Consider the following 22,958-nt stretch of genomic DNA (forward strand, 5'->3'; position numbering starts at 1 on the left):
TCTTCAACATGTGAAATACACAAGATCCCCCTTAGTTCCTCAAAGCTAGCCATTAAAACTTAAACACACTTATTAAAACACCAAAGACAAAGCTGAACTAAACAACTAGGCTTCCCTTAATTACACAAAAGGGTAGACCATACCAAGACAAAGAGCAGGCCGACGATAAGGAAACCCGAACTCCACTTCGTCGGTGGGACAAAGAGATAACCGGTGGCTCAAAGACGACGCCGAACTACCTACGAACCTTGAAACAAGTCACCAAAGGTACCGAAGAAGAAACCCCCAATAGAAACCCTAACCTACCAAAACTCCGAACAAACCCGAATAATATGGATTTGTGGTAGACGAAACAGGTCTAATCAAGCGCAACCCTTTAGAGACTGCTCGCCGGCAATCTTATATGAGCAGCGACGCTCAGGTCACCGGCGGCAGGAGAAAATCACGGTGTGTGGGTGTGGCTCTGTTTTAAGGAGAGAAGGCAGAGCTTTTTTTAGAGAGAGAAAGTTGCGGTAACTATGGCAATTTAGTTTAAATTTTCTTACTTTGATAGCATGAAAAAATACCAATAGTCTTATTTAGGTCAAACTCAAATATAGATTTTTTTATTTTTTATTTTTTTTATCGAACGATTGAGAGAAAAAACTACAATTCGTAATTACAACATTGAAACAAGAAATCATAATGTATACGAAAAAATTGATCTTGAGAGGAAATACTACACTACGTAATAAACTAATAACTAATGACATTATCGAAAGTTCTAAGTGATGAAGAATAAAAAGAAAGTTGCAATTACATAACTGAATGAAGAGAAAAGAGAGCTTACCAGACTCTACGAATTGTTTTTTGAGAATTTCGATCTGAATTTCAAAGATTGAAATATTGTGTGTTTAGATTAGGCCTTATGGTCGATGAGCATATGTATTTATAGGGCTTTGTATGACACAATTTTGGTGAAGTTAAGTTCTTTTACAAGTCATACTAAGTTAAATTGGCTTAGGAAAACACGTTTTGTATTGCTGATCAAATTACCTTGATTATGGAATTGAAACAGATATATTATAAAATTGTAATAATTGGTTAAATGGGTATGATAATATTTATTTTTATTACGAAAAAGGATAAATATTATTCTTTCCAGTGTAGGATTATGTTATCCAATCAAATACAACATGTTAGTGGATTAGTTTGTTTGGCTTTATAAATATAATTAAACAGTTTATAACAAAATTGGAAAGAAAGAATTAAATTAATATTGATAGGTATTATATTTTGTTATACCTCGTATACTTATCAGAATAGGATTACAACTCTTGTAAACTACTATATATAGGAATCAATGATACACACTCCAATCTGAGGAGTTTTCCCGAAATCTAACAAATATATTGAATAAGAATATAGGAATACGCATATCATAGCCTCATAGGAGTATCTATTATAAGTATCACAAAGTTTAGTATCTTTGATCTTTCGTATTCCTAGATCGAGTTATCATCCATTTTGGGATTATATCTTGCTCGTTAAGTTGTAGGTTTTGGGATTATTATTGGATTAATTAATGACTATTTTTGTAAGGAAATTGGATAAATGACGTTAAAAGCAGCCTTAATTAGTTTAATATCTTCAAAAAATAAAGTTTAATTTAATTTCTTCTTAGATTTTTTTTCCCAAGGATTCAATTCCTTCTAGCTGGATATTATGAGTCGTGAGCTTTTTAATGTTGATTTGATTTGGAGACCCCCTTGAGACAGTGTTTATGAATATGCTAATACACATCAAATTGGATATTGCATTTTATTTAATTTTTGAGAAAACAATATGCAAATTAGTCAACCTTTGTTCTACGTTACTAATGCTCTATATATATAATCATTCCTTTTGTTGTATTCGTAATTCGTAACTATTATATGTACCTACCACAATGGCTTGCTCCTCTTTTGCACAAAAAATAAATAAATAAAACCTATTTGATCCCACAATCCCACTATTCCCACATGCTACAAGGCCTAGAACTTTGTAATATGCAAATCTTTCTATTAGGTCAGAATAAACATACCGGTACAGTAAATATGAAAGTTTATATGTTTTAGGCAATTTAGGACCTGTTCATATTTATTGAATTGAGTTGAACTGAACTGATTGGAGCTGAATTGAACTGAACTGAACTGATTAGAGCTGAACTGAACTGAACTGAAAAATTAAAATGCATAAAAATATATGAAAACGTTTATGAAAATTAATGATAATATATATAGTGGATTGTGAAAAATATAAAAGTGTTTTAAAAATAACTCTGTATTTTAAATTATTATATTTTAAATTATTAAATTTTTGTGTATTATATTTTAAATATATATATAAAAATAAAAAGTATTCTTCAATATTTTACTGTAGTCAATCGTTGCTTATTGTACTCTACATAATTTTGTTCGTTTACATGAATTAGGGATTCCATTCACGCACCAAGTTGAAGTCATGGGACCAACACAAGATCATACTATGTACGATGATAACAGAAAAGCAGCTAGGGATATTGTACGAAACCAAATAACTGATCAGATATGGGAGTCAATTCAGAGGAATGCCGAGGTAATGTAGCAACTTAATGAAGAAGAAGAAGACGAAGAACTAACCGATTATGAAAGCTAGTAACTGTTGTGTAGTACTCTCATTTTGTCAATGGGTTCAACTATAAAAAAACATGTGACCATTTTGAACGACGAATATAATTTAAAATAATAATAATAATAATAATAATAATTAATTATTATTATTATTATTATTATTTTATTAGTATTATTATTATTATTATTATTATTATTATTGTCGTTGTTGTAATATGCTAAAACATCTAAAACAAAAAAATTAATAACTGAGCTGAACTGAACTGAACTAACTGAACTGAACTGAACTGAACTGATTAGAGCTGAACTGAACTGAAATGATTGGAGCTGAACTGAACTGAAAATAAGTAAATATGAACATGCCCTTAATGGATTTAAATAAGGTTAGTGAGGAAATTGGAGTATTAAAAATTGTAAAATAAGATAGTGGGGTAATAAGGGCCTGTTCATATTTACTTATTTTCAGTTCAGTTCAGTTCAGTTCAGTTTAGCTCAGTTCAGTTCAGCTCAGTTCAGTTCAGTTTTATGCATTTTAATTTTTCAGTTCAATTCAGTTCAGTTCAGTTCAGTTATGTTCAGTTCAGCTCAGTTCAGTAAATATGAACATGCCCTAAGTTATTGAAAAGGAATAATAATAAAATAAAATAAAAATTAGTAGTGGATTTGAATGGGAACCTAAAAAGAAAAAAAATACTATATAATATTTAAAAGAGAAAAATACGAAATTACCAATAAACTAAAAGAAGCCGAAATGTTTTGTACACTAATCTATATATACGGGTAGGAATCTAATTCGTATATCTATACAAATACGGAAAGTTTTAAAAAAGGAAAGTTTATTATGTTATCTCCTTTTAATCACGTTAAGAGGAGATATTTTTACCGATTATTTCATTAATTATATATTAATTTTTAAAATTTTATTAGTTTATATTGATTATGTGATATTTTTAGAAAGCACATCAACAAAATAGGAATACAGACTTGTAATTAAGGGACAGAGGAAATTTTAATGTTTTATGGACCTCATAATTTGTGTAGCTTCATTGAAAAATATAAATACGAGTGCTTGTATTATCGACTTTATGGTTTGATGTTAGGTGCTGTAGGCTAAATGCTTCCTTAACCTGGATTACTCAATAGCCAAAATTAGTTAAAAAACCACCAATAGTTGAGACTTGAGAATATTAGTGTTGAGTTAAGATATAAAGTTGAGAGTTTTAATTGACATATTCGGTTGATAGTGATTATGGAAGATAATGGCGATCAATTTATAATTAGTTTTGCACATTTAATTTTATTAGGTATTAATTTAATTACATGAAGGAAGTTCAATGTTACCAATAATTTGATTCACTTTCAATAATACTTAACATCTATTCATCCCTTGTCCAGGCCATGATTGAGGCCATGCATTGTTTCTTCCTCTTAAATTTCATCACCACTTGACCGTAAGTGATACACTAATATACATACATATACATGATCGATAAATTACTACCTCCGTTACATATTATTTGTAAAGATTACACATTTTTCGTCTTTATTTTATGTTAAATCGTTGTAAATAATATGTAATAGAGGTAGTATAAAGGATATCACATGTTTGGAGATGGATTTATATTTGTCGACATATGTTCATTGACTTATGATTTCTTTTCCAAAAAATACTTGTATGTTTATCATATTAATTTATTATCAATAAACCACTTGATATAATGTTATCTACATCCTCCAAGTCTACGTAAGTAACGTAAAATTCTAAAGTCTAAATATAACCTGGTCTTTATCTAGTTTAGAACAGCACTTAAAAATTAAACGTGCACAAAGCCACCACCAAATTAGACCTTTTCTAAGCAATTATTATTCCTTTTTTATTTTGATAATATAAACAATTACCCTTATGGAGTATAATTTAATTAAACAGAACTATATAATATAATCTGACTAATCATTCTTAAGATGAACTTGTTTTTATAATAATTGTACAATTAATTAGGAACAGCTAGTAGCTTTAGTTTATTAGAGTCAAATTGTTAACCAAGCCATTTATTGGAATTTCATATATAAATGCATGTAACTTGTTAATGTTAGTTTCCATAATTAAAGCATAATTTCTTGCATCTTCTTCATTCATTATCTTCACCTCCAATTTCAATCTGGTTTTATTGTGTTGAAATAACGTTTATTCGAAAATGGCGGCAATGCCTCAAGCACAAGATCCTCCTTCAGTGATCAAATTCAACAACGAAAACAAGAAGCTTATTACCATCCTTAGCATGGATGGTGGTGGAGTTCGCGGTCTTATTCCTGCTATTATTGCAAGTTTTCTCGAGCAACAACTTCAAGAATGTCGTCTATTTTGCACTTTAAATGAACGTATGTATGTATCACACACGTCCAATACGATTATTCATGATAGAGTTATGCGAAAGAGAAAGTTCAATTTTTTTTAAAAAAAAAACAAAGGCTAAGTTATTGTGATCCATTACTACATTACTATTGATTAATTCTCTTGCAGATTTTATGTTAATTTATTTTATTTCAGTAATAAAAAAAAATTAAAGAAAAAATAATATCAATTAATTTGCATGAAACCAAAAAGAAAGTGTTGATGAAAAAATTTCAGATGTAATAAAATATCAATTTTGGTAGATAAAATTTTGTTTTGATAAATGTATTTTAGTTGTGGCGATGTTAAAAGCATTATAAGTCAACTATAGTTACGGATATTAAAGGTATAAGTCAACATAAATTTTTGTGATTGATAAGAATTGGTTTAATCTTTGAACAACAATTTAATCAGCAGAAAATAATTTTAATGTTTAGCTACAATAATTAATTAATAAGGCAATTCATTAGACAAGGATTTCTCAAAAAAAAAAAAAAAAAAAAAAATCATTAGACAAGGAAATGGAATATAATTTTATTTATATATGCATGCCTACTACTTTTAGAAAATATATTAGAATAAATTTATGTATGTACAATTATTTTGATGGAAATCGGTCTCACCAAAAAGGGAATATATTCACACTAAAATACTCCGTCTCTTAATACAAAACCTCTTTTTAACATTTATTACTCATTTTATAAAGAAAAAAAAAACTTTTAATTTAGGAACGGAGGGAGAATGATTTTATTAATTTATTTATTAATATTTTTTAAAAAAGAAATTGGACGGTGAAGATGCAAGATTAGCAGATTATTTTGATGTGATTGCTGGAACAAGTACTGGTGGTATAGTAGGTGCTATGTTAACAGCACCAGATGAAAATAATCGGCCTCTTTATGCTGCAAAGGATATCGTCCCTTTTTATCTAGAACACTCCCCTAAGATATTTCCACAAGAAAGGTGCGCGTTATAAAATTATTTGAACGTTTGAAATTTTACGCTATTCACATGCTACTCTCATGGTCTAATGTGTGCTCGCACTACTTGTATGTGTCATATTGATTGGTTTTCCTTTGGATGCATTGCAGCGGAGTATTTAGCTTTTTCAAATCAATGACAGGGCCTAAATATGATGGCATTTATCTGCATAATTTGCTGAGAAGAGATTTAAAAGAAATGAAGCTTCATCAGACTTTAACAAATCTCATTATTCCAGCTTTTGATATTAAGTTGCTCCAACCAATTATATTTTCTTCTTTCAAGGTTGGCTTGAATATTTTTGCTACTATTGTATTGTTCATGAGCATAATGCACATCATGTTTTCAGTGCTGTGTCCTTGAGTGCACAATTAACGATATTTTGTGATTCTTTAGATACCAGCTCAACCTTCTATTAATGCAAAGCTATCTGATATATGCATTGGTGGATCGGCTGCCCCAACATTTCTCCCCTCATATCAATTTGGAGATCCAAGTGTTAGGGAATTTAACCTTATTGATGGTGGAATTGTGGACAATAATCCGGTATAAAAACAACGAAACCTTTTTCATATTAATCTTGACTTATTGTATATTATACTAATGATTTAGGTTGCAATATAATTACATATAGAGTAGTTCAACATTATATAAGCTAAGTATGCACAATAACCAGAATGCATTAGGTGAGACAGACTTACAATAACTTATTGTGAGACATTAAAAGTTAATTAGTATAAATCGACACATTTAAGATTTTGACAATTAACAAATATTTTGGTTTTCTTTGTCCAGACTTTGATAGCTATGATTGAAGTGAGCAAACAAATGATAAAGGAAAACCCAAATGCTCACCGAATGCATGATGGAAGGTTGCTAGTGATTTCAATAGGAAGTGGATCAGCAAAAAATGAGGAAAAATATAATGCTAAAATGACAGCAAAATGGGGGCCTCTTTCTTGGATTATGAATGGTGGATCAACTCCTATTATAGATTGTCTCTTTGAATCTGGAGCTGATATGGTTGATCTTCACAATAATGTTCTTTTTCAGGCTACTCAAACTCAAGACAACTACATTCGTATTCAAGTAAGCAGATCGACGCATTACACTGTATCAGTAATAGCTTTATACACCATGAGGCACTCGTGTACACACGGATGATCACGAGCTTGCTGGTATACTAGTATAATATTTATACACCATACACCATGCACTTGAGTTTGGGCTGGTCTGGTCTGGTCTAGTCAAGTCGGGTCATTTTTTTGACACCACTCATGCATGTAACTTGAACTTAATGTGTTCATACACCATGCATCACACATTCACAAACATCATTTGATCATTGATAACATTCCTTTTTATGAAAACAGGATAATAGCTTAACAGGAGTAGCAACATCACTAGATGTATCAACAAAAAAGAACATGCAAAATCTGGTAAAAATTGGTCAAGAGTTGCTCAACAAACCAGCTTCACGAGTTGACCCTGAAACTGGATTTCTCGAAGCTATTCAAGACATGGGCACCAACGCAGAAGTTCTCACAAGGTTTAACCCTAGATATATTCCGAAAATTTTCAGTTCTTGTTATGTACTCGTACTTTGTATTGTATTAGATTAGATCACTGACGAAAATTGATAAACAAACCATCTTTTCTTGTTCGCTAATAGTCATATGCTTTAAGAAAAATTGGGACAATTAAATAAAGTTGTCAACTTTCTTGAATTGGTATTAATTCATAACTAGACAGCCGAAAGTAACCCTTATCTAAATCAAATCTTGTACTAATTATACGAGATTCATATCATCTGATAATTAATTTCGGACCAAGGAACAAATTATTGGTACGTGTACACCTATAACGTGTTATATAAAAATATTATACCTTAATATTACACCTTAACTCATGCATTCTTTAGCATAGATTTAGGGATTTAATTATATATTTATATCTAAAATTGTCAACTAATAGCTGGTAACATGTGCAGGCTGGCAAAACGACTCTCAGACAAAAGGAAATTCCGGAATACCCAAAAATTTGTCATTACAAAAGCACAACTGTAATATTTTTGTGTTTTTATTTAAATATTTATATTTTTTGAATTTACAGGATCTTACATAATTATCAATTACTTTGGAAAGACAAGATGTTTTCTAGCTGGTGTGTATGAACTTAAATCAAACCCCTTTAATTTTTCATTGAAAAGAGGTGTTTAACATTTAAAATATGTTATTAGAATTCCTTTTATCATTCCCTATCTAAACAGCCATTCGATACGGAAACATGAAAGGACGAAGATGAGAAGAGAGCAAAATGAAACTGAGATAATAACAGCCAGAATCATACACTGCCGAAGCACTTCTTTCTCAGAGTTACTTCTTGGTCTGCTGTGCACCAGCCAAACCAATGGCACAAATCACATCACAATTCAGATTTTGCAAGGCAGAAAGAGCTGACTTCAGTTATTAACTTTAATCTTCGAATTCCCACTTAAATTCTGAACTTGGAGCTTGACTTCCTGAGAAGAAAGCAGGAAAGATGTAAGATAGACTTTTTCGCATGCTGAAACAGATAATTAATTTACTAGGCTAGTATAGAAGAACAATGTTCACAGGATGTCATATAAGATGAGTGGCATAAGACAGCTTGGTGCTACACTACAAAACCAGTTCATATACAGCAATGCATAACAGTAATGTATAATCAGACGCCTGGCCAGGCAGCAAATAACATAAGCTTTCTTCAAAAGCCATCAGAAGATCATGTTGCAGATTGATTAGCAGATATCTAATATGATTGTAACATAATACTCTCTTTCTGCAAGCTTTCATTACTCAAGTCCTAAGCCTTGCACAATTAAAAGTTCCACAATACTCTCTTTCTGCAATTAAAAGTTCCAAGTAAGAATCACAGAAAGAGGAAGAATTAAAGCACTACAGAGTGATATTCGATGCATTTATCAATCCCATAAAAATAAAACTTTATGAAAGACAACGAAGTCAATTAAGTATTCTGTAGAAAGATTTGAATTTGAAAGAGAATCAGCAAAAATTCAGAAAATAGAACTCCAAAAGTCCAGACACTGAATACAATCAAATCAGAATAATGATCCACAAGTATCTTCCAGCAACTCCACAAATTAGTTTTCAAGTGCCAACAGCTATAGGAATTATAGGAAGTATGTTCAACCAATTTTAAAACAAAATCAGAAGCCAAAAGACAGTTGAAGAGATCACAAAGAAACTAGCAATCCTTCTAACCTTTTACAATGACGCAAGGTATCCACAGTGCCGGTGGCTGGTACACAAGCCTCCCATGACAAATGCCTGCCTATAAATTGCAAATTAAAATCGAATTAAGTACATAGGCAAGTAGTACATTCAAACAGCAACAAACAGGAGCATCTGGACCATGAAGTTATAAAATTTAACCTTGAGTCCCTCAGAATAGATGTAGGCATGTAGCTTCTGAGTCCTGACTCTAGAAATCATATATGGGTCTACAGCTACAGTACATCCACAAATTACGCTGCTGATTCGCCTACCTGTTAATAGTCCCCTTATTAATCCTAGGGACGAGAGAAGGAGAAATGGTAAGGCTAAAAAAAAAAAACAGAGAATCAGATATGAATATGGAGGGTGCCAGAAATGAAATAATCGTAAAGCTGTTTACCAAACTTAAACTATTCATACAAAAAAGAGTGAGCTATAGACTTTCAGAATGGAAACTTAATAGGGGCCTATACAAATCACTGAGATAGCAAGAAAACAAGACTGCAGTACAGAGATAAAGCCTAAAGATGCAAAGAATGGTCAAAACCTTCAAGAAGTTCCATTTTGAATTTCCAATCTGCTGGATTGCTCTTCAGCTTTCAAGCCATTTGAAGGCATTCAAACTTCCACCTATGTACCAAATTACCAATGTCACAATAGTGTAGTCACTCAGCAATCAATAAAGCATAACAACTTATTACTAATATGGATAATCAGTCGGCACCCAGCAACAACCTTCCTTCCCCCCCCCCCCCCCACCAACAAAAAAAAAGAAATAGAATAATTAAAATAGATTTGCTGCAAGCAAAAATAGGGGATGGAGTGTGGGAAGTCAGCTGAGTAGACACCCAACAGTTAAAAAAGCGGTTTTCGGAACATGCCTAGTTTAAGAGCTGAGAAAAAAATGTACATATTGAAGGTATCCCAGCCTCCCTCCTTTTTTTTTGTACCATACTGTATAGGTTTTTACTCTTTCATATTTGGTGAGACCACAATAACATACAGTACCTTTTAATTTCCCTTTTTCTGAGCCAGAAAAAGACTTGCCATGTCCGAAAATCCTTAGTAACAGAAGTGTATTAACACTGATCGCCCCTCAACGTAACAAAGAAAATCAGCTTCAAGTCCAGTAAGACAGGAAAAAGTGGGCAGCTTACTACATCACTAAGTGCATGAGACTTTTACTTTGAACCAGCACCTGAAATTATGTCATGGGCATCAAAACTTTGCAGTTAAGAATATTACAGAACATACAAATTCTGTAAGGCATAGAATTACTTTGATAGAAGCTTATCTTGGAGCAGGGGATCATAATTAGATACTAACTGAACCAACTTAAACTGCACAACTCCTTCAATTCCATCTCCTCAATTATCACCATGAGATATCTAGTCCATCTGTGTATCACCGTAACAAAGGGGAGTGTATCCTGCATCCTCCATATTAGAAGCTAACTTTGCCAGCATCTCATACACATACTCACCTTCTTGGTGCTTCCTATCCTTAGACACAAAATAGTTAACACGACCAAAAGTCTCTATCCAGCTGCAGCCAACTTCCTTCCTCTCACCTCTCTCTTGCATCTCTTTTCTGACTCTATCAGCAAGGTCCCAATACCCTTCATCTGAGTATAAGTTTGATAACAGTACATGGTATCCACTCCTACTATTTCTAGATTCCATATTGAGTAATTTATCGGCAACAATCTTTGCCAAATCATATTGTCTGTGAGTTTTGCAAGCTGCAAGAAGTGATCCCCAAGCTTGGATTGCACTACCTACCTCGCCCAATTGTTCAGCCAACTCAAAGGCCTCACTCAATCTTCCATCTCTTCCTAACATGTCCACCACACAAGAATAGTGCTCAATAGAAGGTTCAAGTCCATATTTTATCTCCATTGACTCCAGAATACTAAGACCTTCATCAACCAACCCAGCATAGCTGCATGCAGATAATACTGCAATGAAAGTGACTGCATCAGGTTTTACACCTGCACTCTGCATTTCATCGAATAAGGCAAGAGCTCTAGCTCCCATTCCATGTTGCCCATAGCCCAATATCATGTTAGTGTACGTAACAGGACTCTTAGTGGGAATCAAAGCAAACATGTTTTCAGCAGAAGCAATTGCCCCAAGCTTCGAATACATGTCTACTAAAGCAGTGCCAACAAACACATTTTGGTCTAGGGTGTGGCGGGTAGCAAAGGCATGGATTTGCTTACCCAATGCAATACTCCCAATTTGACTACAAGCTGGAAGAATAGATGCCATGGTAACCGCATTTGGAAGAACATTTCTCTTAAGCATCTGGCGAAATACAGCAAAAGCCTCTTCTATTAGCCCATTCTGTGTGTTACTAGATACCATGGAATTCCATGTTGCTTGATCTCTACTTAGCTCATCACTTATTTCAAATAGTAGTTGTGCCTTCTCTATTAAACCAGATTTAGCATACATATCTATTAGATAGCTGTCCATGCCCTGAAACTCAATGCCTTTCCTTATTAGATAAGCATGAGTCTGCTTCCCGATGAACTCACTTCTGAGATTTGATGCAGCTGAGAGTATGGCTATAACTGTTACTGCATCAACAACAAACCCCTGGTTCTGCATCTCATAAACAAGCATCAGTCCTTCATCATCCATCCCATTCTGCACAAGAGCCGTAATCATAGTATTCCATGACACAGCATCTCTTTCAGCCATCCCTTCAAAAACCTTAAAGGCTTCGTGAATATAATTACACCTTGAATACATAACAATAACTGCATTTAGTACAGTGACAGACAAAGTTGTTGGATTCTTCAATACTAGAGCATGCAGCTGCTGACCAATATTCATTTGCTGCATTTGTGAGACAGTGTTTAAAGCTGAAATATAACTAACATTATCTAGTGAAACATGCTCTGAACTAAGAGCCTCGACGAAAACATCAAGTGCCTCAATGTAACAGTTGTTCTGCAGATACCCACCAATCATGCTATTCCATACCTCAACATTCTTGTTCAAACACCCATCAAACAACTTCCTTGCTACATCAAGACAACCAATATCTGAGAACATAACAATTGCTGAGCTGACAGCATACAAGTCATCAACATATTCACCACCAAACTTGACAAGCATCCCATATAAAACATTGGCAAGCCTGTAATCACAAACACCCGAAACAGCCGGGAACACATTAACAAAGCTAACAGGGGTAGGTTTAATACCCATGATCATCATCAACCTAAAATACCTAACAGCCTCACCAAACCTCTCAGTTTTCACAAACCAAGAAATCAAAGTATTCCAAGCAACAACATCTTTCTTCTTCATAGTATTAAACACTCTACGAACAGGATCAACCTCGATATATTGCGAAACAACAGTACTAGCAAGACAAGTAGAGTACATATTCAACAAAGAATTATACACAATTCTACTAGCATGAATATGAGACCTTATAACATGACAATGAACAGCCTTACCAACCCTCAAATTCCGGGTATCAGCACAAGCCTTAAGAACAGAAGAGTATGTATAAGAATCACATTTAGTAGAAGAATTAGACCGCATTCGAGAATAAAACAAAAGGGCATCAAAGGGAAGATTGTTACAAATAAACCCAATAATTATAGTGTTCCAAACAACAGTAGTTGGTTTAGGCAATGCGTCGAACACTTGGCGGGCAATATGGGGTTGACCATCTCTGCAAAGTTGGCTTAAACGGGTACGAATTGTTGGGGTTTTAAGGGCTTTTTGGGGTTCATCAAGGGAAGGTAGAAGTGGATCTAAGAGAGAAAATTGTGAACTGGGAAGTTGCCTGTGAGATGAGAGATTGTTGGGTGGGAGTGGTAAGGGAAGTGGTAAGGATGAAGTAGACATGGGAGATGAAGTTTTGAGGTCTGGTTTTTGTTTCTGGGTTGAAATTTTTCTGAGTTTGAAGTTGCTTACTCCATTGATTGTTATGGTGTCTTCTTAGCTTGGGATTTTGTGAGCCTTAGCCAGTAGAGAGGTGTAGAATTGTGGATTAAGTGACTAGCTTATCCTTCCAAAATCTAATGTCTCTTCTTTTGGGACTACTGAAATTTTGAAGAATAATGAAGGTTAATTACTTGATTAGAAGGGGAGCCAAGCCAACTAGCCAAGCGCGAACTTGGCTTGCTCGACTCGATTCACAACTCAACCCAAGCTTGAACCTGTTGAGTTGGGAAATTATTATCTCGTTTTGAACTTGTGACCCGCTGAGTATAACTTGGTCAAAATTGACATGTGCCAACCTGAGCTTGGATTTGTCGAGATTAGAAATTTTAAAATTGACGATGTGGTATCTAAACTTGTTGAAACATGGAAATAATATGATAATCTGAATGAAAATTTATCAAAATTCACTCGTACTTGATTATCGAATCTATAATACCCAACACGTACCGAATCTCATGCAACCCAAAGTAACCTTTGCCAATTTGACCCCAGATTACTCAATCCGAACGTGTTTGAAGTTTGAACGACCCATTTACGACCACTAGCAAAAGGGCTGAAATCAAATACTGAGTAACTAGTACTACTTTAGTACTTTGCCACTTTAGGCTCTATCAAATGTTATGTTCTTCCCCCGCACGGCCGCGCCTCACCATTTCTGACTTGCAGGAGCTATCAAACACGACAGCAAACAAGCTCTGAGTTTCCATGATCAGGTCAGTTTCAAATCATTTAAAGGTCAAATCTTTCTTTCCAATTTCGTTTCTGGGTAACTTTAGGTTTTGCTCATTTCACCTGCTTTCAAGTATTTCTCTGTATATTATCATTCAAACACAAGGTTAAACCCTAAAACAGTTTAAATTAAGAACACCCTTTTATTAAATTTGCTTAATTCTCAAATTTTGCAATGAAAGTTTCTGGTTTGAGCAATTTTCCTCAATTCTAGGTAATTTAGCAAGAAAGAAACGGAATGTAATTCCAATTCCACATGGAACAATTCCTGAACCAAAAGGTCAAGACCTTGATTTTGTGAATGTAGCACATAGCCATCTTATACACTCTGATTGGGGAAAATTGGAGAAATTATCTAGTGGTTTTACCCCATTTAGATTTAAGCATGTATTGTTGAAGATTAAGAAGGATTATGTTCTTTCATATGAGTTTTATAAATGGGTTCAGCTCAAAAACCCTAAGTTTCACAACCTTGAAACTCATTCCATGATTCTCCATGTTTTGACCAAACACCGGAAATTTAAGTCTTCTCAGTCGATTATGAAGGATATACTGAGTTCGCGGTCTATTGATTTGCCACATAAGTTGTTTGAGGCTATATTGTACTCGTATCGATTGTGTGATTCGTCTGCTCTTGTGTTTGACTCGCTTTTTAAGACTCATGCCCATATGAAGAAGTTTAGGAATGCTACCGCGACCTTTTGCCACATGAAGGATTATGGGTTTCTTCCTACAATAGAGTCTTGTAATGCTTACATGAGTTCATTGCATAGTTTGAATCAGGAAAAAATTGCATTGGCTTTTTATAAGGAGATTCGGAAAAATGGAATTATGCCAAATGTTTATACTATGAACATGGTTATTTATGCTCATTGTAAGCTTGGTAGTTTGGAAAAGGCCTTGGAGGTGTTTCAGGATATGGCAAGTATGGGTATCTTTCCTACTGCAGCATCACATAATATACTTATGTCTGGGTATTGCAATAAGGGCCTCTTCACTTCTGCCGTGAAGCTAAAAGCCTTGATGGATAAGAACGGATTAAAGCCGGATAGTGTCACTTATAACACCCTCATCAATGGATTTTGCAAGCAAGGGAAATTGCATGACGCGAACAAGGTTTTTAGTGAGATGAAAGCTGCACGTGTGCCTCCAAATACTGTAACTTACAATACTTTCATAAATGGATATAGCCAGTGGGGTAATAGTGAGATGGGATATGAACTTTATGAAGAGATGCTGAAAGATGGGGTTAAGGTTGATATTGTGACGTATAATGCTTTGATATTGGGATTCTGCAAGGAGGGCAAGACTAAGAAAGCAGCCATTATGGTTAAAGAACTTGACAAGCAGAATTTAGCCCCAAATTCCTCAACCTATTCTGCTCTTATTTTAGGGCAGTGCAAGAGAAAAAATTCTGAACGTGCATTTCAATTGTACAAGAGTATGATAAGAAATGGTTGTTATCCAACTAGTAATACATTTGAGATTTTGATCTCTTCTTTCTGTCAGAATCGTGATTTTGATGGAGCAGTTCAGGTTCTGAGGGAAATGCTAGGGAGAAGTATGGCTCCTGGTCCAGAAATTCTCTCTGAGCTGTGCAATGGGCTTTGCCAAAATGGAAATGAAGATTTGGCCGTAAGCTTGCGCAATGAGGTGGAAGCTAGATGTCGTAGCTGAGGCTGAGGGGTTTTGGAGTCGCCACAAGGTTCTGTTGGAAGTCTGAAACAGAATGGCTTTACAGCCTTCACCTGATGAGCTCCACTTTTGAGGTTTAATACAAATACCTCTCTTCTGTTCCATTTGCTCTTATATTTATTTTGGCAGTTTTAAGTGTGAAACTACTTTTTCTAGGTGGATGAATAAAACTCAATGTCCCTCCTCACACTCACAAGGATGTATGATTATCGCATATTTCATAATATAACTATATTAAAGGATGAATCAAACCCTGTTGCCACCTAGTTCACATCTATCATACAAAATAAATAAAAAATAAAAATAAAAAAAGTGAAAGAAACATTGGAGTATGAAATGGATGAAAAGTTATACTAAATGAAATCCTCTGTTTGTGTCATTCTTAACAACATTTACTGATATTTATCATTATAGGACATTGGGAGTTTTCGATGTTGCATTGTAGAACTACTAGAGGTCCATTGAGGACCTTAATGTTCCCGGTGTCTATGTTAGGCAGGCAGTCGGGAGATTGTTACATGGCAAGTCTGTAAATGGATATAGCTCTACAACTGGGCTGACAAAGCAGGAGTTAATAGGAGTTGGTCTAAATCAACTCTTCTTATGGGATCTTCTTTGAGAAAACTTTGGCAGAGGGAGCTGATTTTAGAGTTCTTAGAGGATGAGTAGTGCTATTGTATAAGAACCATGATCATCGTAATCTCTAAGCAGTCTACCACAAGTTCACAACTCATCCGTCACCTATTGTTTAAGAACCATGCTCACCATCATTGGATTGTTACGAATCAACTGAGAGGTACAGCAGGCCGGCAGCGTGTTTACCATTTTATCTTTATCTTTTTACAAGGAGGATGGGGATGTACTCAATACCACCCCAATGTTAAAACTTAGAACTATCAAGAGGTGATTTTGATTATGACTTTGTAAGATGTTACAACTTTACTTATGTTATATTGTTACTGTAAAGTTAACCCTTCAAAGTTCATACTGGAAATACCCATATTGCATCAGACAAGAAATGAATGTAGCATGTATTGAATCGATACCAATCTTACATTACAATTGAAATGAAGGGAGATGTGTAGATCATACAAGACTCAAACTCCCAAACCTTACTACAAACTACCTAGCATCTCCGAATCGTTTTTTTTTTTTTTTTTTTTTTTTTGGCATAAAGAATTTGAACTAGCTACAAAATAATGATACTAACAAGTATGGCAGAGTAATTCATATAGCCAGCATTAGAAAACAAAAGGCCTAGAAATTTTGAGACTGCAAAAAATCAGAAAGGGTGACCCTAGAAATGGGATGACGATGATGATTATCCTTCTTTTTCTTGAACTGTTTAGATGTCATCTTCAAGACCTTCTTCCAACCCTGCATTCATCCAAACATAATAAGTTAACACCAATTATAAAACACTCTCCTTTCGGCTCGATTAACTTAGAGTCTCAGACAGTTACAGTTAAATCTCGTCTACATTACTATCTTTTGCGACTTCCAATACAATACTACCCAAATAGCTTAAGTGCAAAATCAAAGATCTTACCTTTTTGGAAGGAGGAGACTGAAACTCGGAAGAATCATTGTTACACTTCAACATCTTCTTCTTTTTCTTATTCTTCTGAATTTTAGCAGTTAAATTCAACCCAAAAGTACAAATCTTCTTCTTAATGTTACTAGACATTGAAATTTTCTCAAAAGAAAGCCTTCTATTCAAATCAGGGGACTTGGGGTTCAAACACGAAAGAGAAGTAAAACCAGGGACTAATGGGGACCAAATTGAGCTTTGCGAGTAGTCGAAACCGAAACCGGAATAATCAGGGTATTTGCTAAGAAGATTGTTTGACATTGAAGTATCTAAGTATTGAATTACTATTGCTTCTTTTTCTTTGAATTCGGGTTCTTTTAATTCTTCTTCCATTTTTTTATTTTTTTTTTGTTTTTTTTTTTTTTGCTTTTTGGGGTTTAATTTTTTACTTTTTTGAGGGTGTTTCATTTTTCTGCTTTTTGATTTTTGGTAGCCGTTGAATTGTTTGGGGTAGAAGATGAAGTGAGAAGTTGGTTGTTGAGGGATGAAACAGGGGAGTTGAGAGAAAAGGTTACCGTTAGAATCACGCCAAAATTGAGCAGTTAAAATATTTAAAAAGGCGGTGAGTTCATAATCTAGATTTTTTTTTTAGGAAATTCATGATCTAGCTTCTAGTACATCTGTACTTGCACAGTTGCATGAGATACACCCCGCTCAGGCTAATTAATTATATATTCCTACACTCTAGTGTAGGTAACATTACCTACACCCCCACTATCCACTTTCCCCAAACAACACACTATTATAGTTTACTTTTTACACCCCAAAAAAATAAAAGATAGAAGCATTGTTTTCTCTCTCTCCTAAAATTAGTATACACTTTTAATCTTCACTCTCCATTCTCTCTTATCAAAATTTGCAAAAATATTTACTTAAAAACTCGAAATTCTTTATAAAAATCAAGTGTGGTCTTTGATATAAGAGATGAAGTCACATAATTGCAAGGATATAAAATCAAATTGTAAGTTATTTTTGGAAGAAAAAAAGTGCAAACCCTAACTTTTTGCCATATTATTCAATTATTTTCAGTAAACATATTAAAATTTTGATAGTAGCTCTTGAATTCTTATACTTTTTTATCATAAAAGTGATTTAATATATATACACTCTTCTGTGTTGAATTAATTTATGGTGTGTTGTTTGATTACAACATTGTTGAACATAAAAATTGAAAACAGAGTTTAATTGTCCTTATTTTATGGATAATATTATCTATTTCGTAAAATTATATAAATGTAAATTTAGTTCATAGTGAAAATTATTTTTTTTATGAATGTTCAGTTTCATTTACATAAATGTTCATTTATATATTAGTAAGCGGTCATTCACATATTAATAAACGATCTACATAATGAATTCTAATAATCTCTTAATGATGTCTATTTTTGGCCGATTTCTTCACATATTTTCTATAGGTATAGTTAATTTAGTTCATAATGAAAACTATTTTTAATGCTCGTTTGACTTTTAACACTTGTTCATGTTCATATTGAAAAATGCTCATGTATATTTTAATAATTGTTCATTTTTATATTGCACTATATATGATCATTTGCTAATAATGGGTCCATATTTGTATGTGTAAATGTTTATTAATGGTTTAAAAATTAGATCTCTTATTACACAGGATAATTGTATAAGAAAATTGAAGACATCGATGTATATATTGAGAAAGGATATGTATTAAAAACAATACACAATAAAGATGATTTTATATATCTTTTATTTATATGAAATATATTAAATGACAATGTATTGAAATGGTAATTGAAGTTCATTTTTCTATTGATATTGTGTTTATATTTACAATAATATATGTTCATTTACATATGGGTAAATGTTCATTCACATATATATATGCAGATAATTATTTTAATAGATGTTTATTTAAATTTTATTAAATGTTCAATTGCACATTAAAAGATATTCATTCAAGTTTAATAATTGTTCATTTTTTATGTTGTAAAATGTTCTTTGAATATTAATACCACGCATTAAATATAAGAGACAATGTTCATTTTAATAGACAATTTTTGACATTTTGGAAGCTAAATAAATGCTTATTTCTATTTTATGAATTTCATTTTAATATTGGTAGCTAGATGATTTAAAACATCTAGTATGTAAGTTATATTTCTAATATTGATTGCTCTTCCTTATGAAAAGTAAACAAGTCGTTAATGGTCAATGATACAAAATTCAATGCTCATATTAGAAAAGCAATATCTTCATAAACAAAAAACCTAATGTTCAAACCGACTTCGTGATAGTCTTTCGATTGCCCAAACAATAATGTTCACTTTCGTGTTTATGAAACAATTACATATAATAGTATAGTTGTATGGAAATGCATTATTATTGCAATTAAATTGAATTTATTTTATATTGGATTTTTTTTTAACAACTCTTTATTTATGTAAATACAATTCTAAGATGTATGTATTTGCATACATCTTACTATAAAACTTACACATGGCTATTGAAATGAAAATTTCATGATACAAAAATGAACATATGTTGAAACATGAATAAACAAAAATGTACATTGGATGATGCAATAGTTCTAATAATAAAAATGTTTTAAACGCAACAATCCATATAAATAAATTTGCTCTCATTTTTATTGATTAAATATTCTTAAAATTCAATTTATAAAATATATTAATTTGAACAAAAACTCTTATATAAAAATGAACATTTAATGATTTATAAATGAACATTTACCAATACAGAAATGAACATATTACAAAAAAATTATAGAAAATTCATAAATGAAAAGAGGCGGGGGCGGGGCACGCGCGGAGGGGGGTGCAGGCAGTGTTCCCTGCCGTAGAGTGTAGGTAAAAATTTGTACCCTCAAGCCCCTCATTTTTAACTAGTCCCAACTCTCAAGTAGGATTGTGCATCGGCCCGCATCGAATTGGCCAGTTTTGCCCGAATTTAAACTAGATTGGACCATTTTATAATTCGTTAAAGTAATTTCATTTGAAAGTTAAGTTGTTTCATAGTAATATGAATCTCATTTGCTATATGATGATTTTAAATTGATTGATTCATAGTAACATACGCTACAAATTTACTTCTTTAGTTACAAGATTATATAATTGTATGTTTTGAAATTTTAAACTATTCATACATTTTCATTGATTATATTTTGTTATGTATACATATAAAAAAAATTAATAATCATGTGAAATTTTTTAAAAATCCTTTCGAAATCTAGTATCATAAATCTTTTGTTTTTTTTAATTTGTAAATAATAATTAAAGCTATTATAATGATATTCGGAATAAATGATTTGTAATGAAGTACAAGTAATTTTTTTTATTTTTTATTTTCTTTTCATGAATCAAATCCATTCTTTAATATACACTGCATAGCACACTGCACACCCATGAAGGGTCATGCCCACTGAAGGCATAACTCACAAGTCACAAACAACATCAAAATATTCCAAAATAGATTTATTCTAGTATATTGTACCATACTACTTTAGAGGAGATTTTTTTATGTGTTTAATGTACAAGAAAAGGCAAAAGAAAAAGGTAAAAATGGCCCTATTTTGAGTGAAATGCAAGCAATACATGAATCAATGAAAAATGGCAATTTCAATACTAGTATAATTTAGATGTAAGTTCTCCCATTTCAAGTAAGCACATATTCCAATCACCATGCTAGAGGATTTGCACATATTATATTCTCCATTACAGTAATTTAATTTTTCTCTATAAGGAGTGCCTTGGTCTTCTAATCCATTGCCTATTTGCCTTACACTCCTTAAGTTGATTTTAATAACAATGGCTGTCTTGTTTAGAGCACGTCCAACTCGTCCTAGCACTCTCGATTTTATCATCGTACTTGTGTCCATATTCGTATTTTCTCTCTTCAACATTTGCGGTATGATTCTTATTGTATATATTGAATTTTTCGATTTTGATTTATTGCTACGAATACCATGCATAAGTGTATCATGCCTTTCCTATGTAACATGATACAATTATTACGTTGGTAAGATTGTAAATTCATTATATCTTAAACAGATGATGTGGTATGACCTGAACTATCTTAGATGTGGTATGACCTTTGTAAGTTATAACTAACTTTTTTGTGAATTTTGATGAATTGATTGTAGATGCCGGAAGATTCCTAGAGAGATTTAAATTAATGACAGGATTGAAATTTTCATACTATCAAAATCCAGAGTCTGATACATTTGACCTACCAACACTTGATGCATATGATGATTCATGGTTAGCACCTTCACCCTTAGCTCCAACTCCCACAAATTTAATATTCAACCCACCAGACAACTCCCCTAGTCCAAGCCCATACGCAGCTCCTCCGATGTCGGGACCGCCTGTTAGCGAGGCCAGCCCAACTCCCGGCGGTCCGGTCGTGCTGCACCCTGGGCCTTCTCAGCTCTCATTACAGCCCGCTGGGCCTCCAAAACACGGTTGGGGCCAACCGGGCCATGAATACGCGGTTTGGTGTGTTGCTAGGCCCACAGTGCCTGAGACCATGCTCCAAAGGGCCATGGACTATGCTTGTGGAAATGGGGCTGATTGTGGGTCAGTTCAGCCCAATGGGCCTTGCTTTGTGCCCAACAATTTGGTGGCCCATGCTTCATATGCTTTTAATAGTTATTGGCAAAGGGTTAAGATTGCTGGTGGCACTTGTGATTTTGGTGGCACTGCTATGCTAATTACTGTTGATCCAAGTAAATATCTCAAATTCATTCTTAAATTAAAATCATATTATACATGAAATTATAAATTTTATGTTTTGAGTTTTGATTTGTGAAATAATGTTCTTTGCAGGTTTTAATGCATGTCATTTCATATATAATTGATCGATAGTTGATGACAAGGTCCGATACTTTCATATGTACTCAAGTATTTTTATTACAAAAGTATTTTCCTAGCACTTGAATTTAGTTTTTGTGTGACGATATAAAGTATGTAAACGTAATATAATTTACTGTTTTGTAACTTTACGGTCATCCTTTTAGCGAGTGATGGAAGTATTTGTACATGAGAAATAAAATAATAGATTTAACGATACAAATTATATGAGTCAAATCAAATAAAATTATAGTTATTTGATTTCATGTCAGATGGAGAATATGTTTGGACTTCTCTGAATAACTTTGATCATAATATCAAATTAGATCATATATTGTCGATTCTACATACGAGCGATAAGAAGGTAATAAGAGAGGTAGTAGGTTAAACAATTGACAAACTAATTGTTTTTATCGAGTTTTGCTAAGGAGACATTCACGACGAATCCACACACAAAAAAACAAGCCTACTTCGAGAATTATAGCTACAATTACAAATAGAAATAATAACACAGCATGGTATATATGGTCCAATAATTGATAATGGTGAATTTTTAATTTTAAGGACAAAAAAAAGTATATAAAATATAATCCTTGATTTAAGAAAATGGAGACAATCTAAATTACTATTCAACAATCAACACCACCTACCTAGAAGATGAGGCAAGGCACCAATTGTCAATAGAAAAGGGCAAACAAAATATTATCAAGGGTTTTGTCTTGTATCAATTTTACTTCAATTTTCAGAAAATATTGGTACATGTATATTCTATTAGGGAATAATCGATTGAACGACTTTTAAAATTAAGACGTGACCTTATCAAGTTGTCGAGTTTTATTTTCATATTTTCGTAACA

The 22,958-nt window shown here is 33.1% G+C and overlaps 5 protein-coding genes across 5 annotated transcripts; 3 read left to right on the forward strand and 2 right to left on the reverse strand.

Moving 5' to 3' along the window:
• The first annotated feature begins 4,825 nt into the window (after positions 1-4,825).
• LOC110681761 (patatin-like protein 1) lies at positions 4,826-8,297 on the forward strand. The gene is made up of 7 exons (XM_021857885.1): positions 4,826-5,017; positions 5,804-5,985; positions 6,114-6,288; positions 6,400-6,549; positions 6,799-7,092; positions 7,377-7,552; positions 7,994-8,297. Exons 1-7 carry the CDS (start codon positions 4,826-4,828, stop codon positions 8,067-8,069), a joined length of 1,245 nt encoding a protein of 414 aa, XP_021713577.1. The 3' UTR covers positions 8,070-8,297.
• Positions 8,298-9,897: 1,600 nt separating this feature from the next.
• Positions 9,898-13,385, reverse strand: LOC110681955 (pentatricopeptide repeat-containing protein At3g22150, chloroplastic-like). Its single transcript, XM_021858143.1, has 3 exons — positions 10,557-13,385; positions 10,287-10,476; positions 9,898-9,908 (listed from the first exon to the last, which is right to left on the reverse strand). Exon 1 carries the CDS (start codon positions 13,145-13,147, stop codon positions 10,667-10,669), a length of 2,481 nt encoding a protein of 826 aa, XP_021713835.1. The 5' UTR covers positions 13,148-13,385; the 3' UTR covers positions 9,898-9,908; positions 10,287-10,476; positions 10,557-10,666.
• A 325-nt stretch (positions 13,386-13,710) lies between these two features.
• Positions 13,711-16,713, forward strand: LOC110681956 (pentatricopeptide repeat-containing protein At4g26680, mitochondrial-like). The gene is given in 3 exon segments (XM_021858145.1): positions 13,711-14,174; positions 14,177-15,744; positions 16,085-16,713. Coding segments are annotated over 2 exon segments (1,500 nt in total). The 5' UTR covers positions 13,711-14,150; the 3' UTR covers positions 15,653-15,744; positions 16,085-16,713.
• On the reverse strand, positions 16,685-18,098 carry LOC110681957. The gene is made up of 2 exons (XM_021858146.1): positions 17,220-18,098; positions 16,685-17,047 (listed from the first exon to the last, which is right to left on the reverse strand). The coding sequence occupies exons 1-2, from the start codon at positions 17,667-17,669 to the stop codon at positions 16,928-16,930; spliced, it is 570 nt and encodes a 189-aa protein (XP_021713838.1). The 5' UTR covers positions 17,670-18,098; the 3' UTR covers positions 16,685-16,927.
• Positions 18,099-20,908: 2,810 nt separating this feature from the next.
• LOC110681686 (glucan endo-1,3-beta-glucosidase 12-like) lies at positions 20,909-22,354 on the forward strand. The gene is made up of 3 exons (XM_021857823.1): positions 20,909-21,158; positions 21,394-21,978; positions 22,079-22,354. Exons 1-3 carry the CDS (start codon positions 21,059-21,061, stop codon positions 22,108-22,110), a joined length of 717 nt encoding a protein of 238 aa, XP_021713515.1. The 5' UTR covers positions 20,909-21,058; the 3' UTR covers positions 22,111-22,354.
• The last annotated feature ends 604 nt before the right edge of the window (positions 22,355-22,958 follow it).

This window comes from Chenopodium quinoa, unplaced genomic scaffold, assembly GCF_001683475.1.
Source record: "Chenopodium quinoa cultivar QQ74 unplaced genomic scaffold, ASM168347v1, whole genome shotgun sequence".
NCBI lineage: Eukaryota > Viridiplantae > Streptophyta > Magnoliopsida > Caryophyllales > Amaranthaceae > Chenopodium > Chenopodium quinoa.